Consider the following 6,000-nt stretch of genomic DNA (forward strand, 5'->3'; position numbering starts at 1 on the left):
CTGAGTGTGATTCGGGCGTTACCTCGGATGTTATGGTTTTTTTTTACCTCATATGTATATATTTTCTAATCTTGTAAAAATAAATAAATTAAATAACCTATAATTTGAAAGGAATATATAATGTTAATTATGTGAAATTTAAAACACTAATAAAAGTTGGTTGGGATGGTAAGTGTAAAACCTTTATTTGTTGCAGGTTGCGGGTTCGGATCTAGATCAAACCATAATTTATTTTGTTAAATGAACTTGTAAGCTTATGTGTCGCATGCACTTTGAATAATGACGTGGCATGGTGACATGGTTTCATCTACGTTGAAGAGTGCCACGTGGCACCGTTTCTTTAAAAGGAACGCCTTTTAATATATAGTATAGATAAATATAGGGAATTTTTGACATTGCTACCGGGGAAAACATCCGTCTTCACATTTGTTACCAGTTTAAAGTTTTTTTTTTTACTTTGCTACCACCTAAATCAGAGTTTGTAAAAAATCACTACCACTTAACGGAATCCGTTAATATTCCGTTAAGTTTATTAAAAAAAAAAAACAATACAAAATTAAAAAAAAAAAAACAGCCATCCTTAAAAAGAGCCCAACCCCTCCCGTCAGCCACCCTCCCACTGCCGCGGCCGGCGCCGGCAACCCCACCACGACCACAACCCTCATCACGAACCGGAAACCACTGTTGCTGCCTCGATCTCGTCCCCCACCACGAACCAAAACCACCGGAATTGGCCCCTTAAGCATATTCACTCAAAGCTCCATTAAAATGGAATCAAGAACAAAACTCATCTTCTTCCTATACTTCCTCCTTGATCTTACAACATACAAATTCAACAACCATTTATTATTTTCTAAATAACCCAAAATTCTCAAAGAGAATACTGAAATTTTTTCCAGAAAACTAAACGAAATTGAATCACGAAATTAACCTGAACTGGAGCCGCGTAAATCGAACCCTAGAATTGAATAATTCATCTCAGCGTTGACAATTAAAGCTAATTTTTGTAGAATTTGATAACAAATAATCCTATAATTTTAGCAGGTAGTTGTGTGTAGTATATGTAGCAGCAAGAAGATTGCCATGGATTTGTTGTAGTGGTGTATATTTGGTGATGGTGGGGGATCGATCCGGTGGGGGAAATGGATATATGGTGGTTTTGGGTCCGTGGTGGGGTTGTGGTGGGGTTGTGGTCGGGGCAGCAAGAAGAGGAAAAAGGAGGGGGAAAAGGCTGTGTAGATGGGGGTAAAGGAAGGGGGTGAGGTCACCGGCGCCGGCCAAAACTTTATGGTGACTGCCGGCAGGGGTAAGGGGGGCTGATAGGGAGGGGCTGGCAGATGAGGTAGGGATGGAGGGTGGTTGCAATGAGGTGGCTGGGATAGAATGGTGGCTAGAAGGTGGCTAAACGGTGAAGTGGACTCATTGACGGAAATAGTAACAGAATAAGGCATTTGGTAGTAATTTTTAACAAACTCTGATTTAGGTGGTAGTAAAGTAAAAAAAAAGTTTTAACCGGTAGCAAATGTAAAACATGGTGTTTTTAGTGGTAACAAACGTCAAAATTTCCTAAATATAGATATAGATATAGATGCTTTCGCTGCTCAAATTGTCATTTTAAAATCATACGTAATGTAGTTAGCAATTGGAAATTCAAGTTATTCTTCCTTCACTCTAGAAATTGGAATATGGAATTATCTTCAATTCTTTATATTTGCCAGAACTTAGATACACGAATTGACCAAGTCATTGTGTATAATACATTCAACATATATGAATCAATAAAATCAATTCTATAAATAAAAAAAATAAAAAATAAAATAAAAATTTTTGTATACACTGTATTGCAAATTTTAATAGAAATATAAAGGAAGGAAAACTTGTAGCAAGTAAGCAACAAACTAAATTATTTTTTATTGCATACCAATTTACGGAATTATATATGTTCAATAATTGAGATTTGATTATCATTTTTTTTTGTTGTTTAAAGAAATCACAAGGACAAGTGATGATAATCGGTCTTTAAAATTCCAGGAGACGGGAGGGAAGCTCTAACCAATTAAGTTATATATCCTTCACTCTCTGATTTTCAATCATTTAAAGAGTGTATTTATCAATAAAGTACATACATATTTTATTTGTATTAAGGTAAGTTCTATATATATACTCCCTCCGTCCCCAAATGATAAACCCTAATGGGAAAAAATCAAGGAAATTAAAAAACTTAAATAAAAGTTGTACAATTACATTGAAAACATAAATTTACATTGAGTATGTAAAATATTAGAGAGATAAAATAATAAAAGTACATTGAAAAACAAGATTTACAGGGGAAAGTTAAATTTGCACAAATATTATTGTAATTGGAGGAAATTTTGATAAAAAATTGATATTAATGGTACTTAAAAAGCAAATGGGACTATCAATTTGGGACTAAAAATAGGCCATGCGGGGCTATCATTTGGGGACGGAGGGAATATACTGTATTAGGTACTCCCTCCGTCCCTTTTTTGCATATCTATTTCTAAAATTACACGGGAATTAAAGAATTTGGAATAAAACAAAGAACAATAAAACAAAGCACAATTGGAATTACAAGACATTAAGTGATATCTTTGAATAAAACAAAGATTGAATAATATTTAGTGATGCACATGTCATCAATCTTTTGAAAAACAAAAGGACCAATAACATTTTTTGGTGAAAAATAAAAGGACCATTCATTTTCTTCTAAAGTGATGCACATGGATTCTGAATTTTTTAAAGGCATTAATAAGAGTGATAATGAGAAAATAAGAGTGAGAAAATAGAGAAAGTATTAATTACAAATTGAAAAATAGGGATAATTTGAGATATTTAGTAAAAATTTACTTACTAAAAAAGGAAAGTAGGAATGTAATTTTAAAATATCCAAAAAAAAAAAGTCGGAATGTAAATAAGAGACGGAGGGAGTAACTTTTAATCATTTCAAGACTAACTTTTAATCATGAAAAAAAATGTAACTTAAAATATTGTCATAATTATTAAGTGACTCCGAAAAAGAAAACAAGTAGCCAATGGCCCTGTTCTTTTGAGCTTATGGGCAGAGCAGAACAGATTTCAGCAGAGCAGAGTAGATTTCATCAGAGCAGAGCAAATCAGAGCAGATTAAAGCAGAGCAGAGCAAAGCAGATTTCATTATTATTATTATTATTGTTAATATTATTATTACTATTATTATTATTATTATTATTATTATTATTATTATTATTAGTATTAGAATTATTAAATATTATTTAATTATTATTTTTATTATTACTAAAAATTAATAATATTATTTTTATTTTTATTATTATTAAAAATTAATAATTAGTATTATCTTTAAATACTAATTTTATTAAAAAAATCAATTATTATTACTATTATTATTATAATTAATATTATTAATTATAAGTATTACTATTACTATAATTATCATTATTATAGTTACATTATTATTACTATTATTATTATTGTTGTTAAATATTAATTTTTAATAATATTATTTTTATTAAATATTAATTATTATTATTATTGATTATTATTTATTATTTATTATTATTATTATTATTAAATATTAATTATTATTATTATTATAATAATTCAATATTAAGTATTATATTTAAACAGAGCAGTGCAGAGCAAATTGAAGCAGAGCTGAGCAGAGCAGAGCTGAGCTGAACAGAACAGAGCAGAGCAGCTCTAAACAACGGGGCCTTATATTACTATTGCATAATCTGACCTCTTCCTCTTGTATGCAATTTGAAAATATAACATTGCTGAGCTTGTTACAAGGTCTACATACCTTGAATATAAGACCAGACTTCAGGCAATTTTTTTTTAATAATTCTAGTCTCATACTCTCATGCATCTAGTCAACTTTGTGAAGCTGAATGCCGGTGACAAATTATAATACAGAAAATATAATTTTACTATTAAATGATTTAAATCATACGAAGCATCTTTCAAGAGGAAAGTCAAGCTATATTACTAGTATTACAGTATTACACTATGACGGATATATTTTGAAGTATAATACTGTAATAATAAGTACCAAAAAAATACAATCAAGCCTAAAAACTGAAAATGTTTTATTAATAATTATGTGCTATCTCCGTTCCTTATTGATAAACCATTATGGTCAATTTTAAGTCCCAAAATGATAGTCTCATTTGTTTTTTTTAAGTACCATTAATACCGAGTATTTTTTTTTTTTTTTTATCAAAACTCCATCTAATTTGCAACAATATTTGTGCAAATTTAACTTTTTCATGTAAATTTTGCTTTTTCATGTACTTTTATTACTTTCTCTCTCTACTTTTTTGCATACCTAATGTAAATTTACTTTTTCAATGTACTTTTACTACTTTTATTTATGTTTATTAATTACCATAAAAATTGTCTATAAGGGAATATCAATAAGGGACGGAGGGAGTAAAAGAGAATGAAAACCTACGTGTAATTTTGTCATGTAGTCTTAAATTAAGTATTTCATTAGTTAATAGGTAATACTCCGTAATATATCAAAAATGTTATACATAGCCCTTTAAGCTATGTATAAGCATTAAATACACGCTAGAAAATCGTACTAGTAAGGAAATCATAAAAATAAACGCAATAATTACACTGTTTTTGTCATGCATTCTTAATTTTATACAATTTTCAAGAGTGTGTTAAATTATTGAGGATATATTTAGGAAATATTAGATTATATTTGGTGACCATATTTTTGGCTAGAATAATTTTTGGAGATATTTTGATTAGTTTCCTAATTCTGTCCTATGTGGGTAATCTTGTATTATATAAGCTTTGTGTTTTTATACAATTTAACATGGTATCAAGAGTAGGTTAAATTTCTTTCGTTTTTTTTCCTAAAATTTCTCGAATATGGCCGGAGATGATGTTCCTCCGCCACCCCCGCCACCACCACTGACTGAAATTAAACCAAATTCCCCTTTTTACCTTGGTTCTCAAGATCGGCCCGGGGACTTTATAACCCCTACTCGATTGAAATCTGACAACTATGATGAATGGGCTGCCGATATGCAAACCGCATTAGAAGCTAGATGCAAATTTGTGTTCTTGGATAGTTCTATTAATGCCCCTCTTTCACCATGTACACAGTCCGATTGGACGACCCTCAATGCAATGTTGATTTCTTGGATTACCAATACTATTGATCCGGAGGTACGATCTTCTCTTTCTAAATTTCGTGAGGCTAAACTACTGTGGGAGCATCTAAAGAAACGATTTGCTCAAACTAATGGCCCTAGAATTCAACAATTACGTTCCTCGATTGCTAAGTGTGAACAATCCCGTAGTATGTCTGTCTCGGTGTATTATGGCAAATTACATTCTTTATGGCAGGAGTTAGATCATCATGAGCCCTTACTTTCTTGTTCTTGTTGTTCGAAGTGTATTGTGTAGGAGTTTATAGGTACTACGCAGCGGAAATAACATGAATCATATTCATAAAGCACCTAAACCAAGGATCGCATGCATAACACACAAGACACATAATCATACCTTTGAAGCGTGAATTCCACGAAGCTATTCGACATGCAAATCAGGGAGAGAATAAAGCCCCAAGTGTTGCTCCTCTACTTAGTCCACGAGATTCGAACGAGCCGTCCACCAATACTAGATTGGTCGAGTGATTGAGGAAAACCGCGATCACCACCTTTTCGGACAACCGACCACCGCACGAACCACCACTACCACGAGACACCACCGTGCACTGGGGAGGAGGAGAGAGCCGTGAGAGAGGAATATGAGAGGGGTTGAGTTTCGTGTTTGCTAATTCGGGTTTGATCAAAAGATCAGTAAATTGCTTACTTGCAAACCTAGGCACCTAGTCTATTTATAATCTCATTATAATTAGACTAGGGCTCGAAGCCCAAAACTCTCTAATCCAATCCATATGGCCGGCCACCTAGAGTGATGAGGCCCATGATGGGCCTCGTCCTCTAATGCTCGATCTAGCCC

The 6,000-nt window shown here is 32.3% G+C and overlaps 1 protein-coding gene across 1 annotated transcript; it reads left to right on the forward strand.

Annotated features, from left to right (window-relative positions):
- The first annotated feature begins 4,902 nt into the window (after positions 1-4,902).
- Positions 4,903-5,442, forward strand: LOC145610499 (uncharacterized). Its single transcript, XM_081665826.1, has one exon. It carries the CDS (start codon positions 4,903-4,905, stop codon positions 5,440-5,442), a length of 540 nt encoding a protein of 179 aa, XP_081521952.1.
- The last annotated feature ends 558 nt before the right edge of the window (positions 5,443-6,000 follow it).

Source organism: Chenopodium album, chromosome 24 (genome assembly GCF_948465745.1).
Source record: "Chenopodium album chromosome 24, dcCheAlbu1.1, whole genome shotgun sequence".
Taxonomy (NCBI): Eukaryota; Viridiplantae; Streptophyta; class Magnoliopsida; order Caryophyllales; family Amaranthaceae; genus Chenopodium; species Chenopodium album.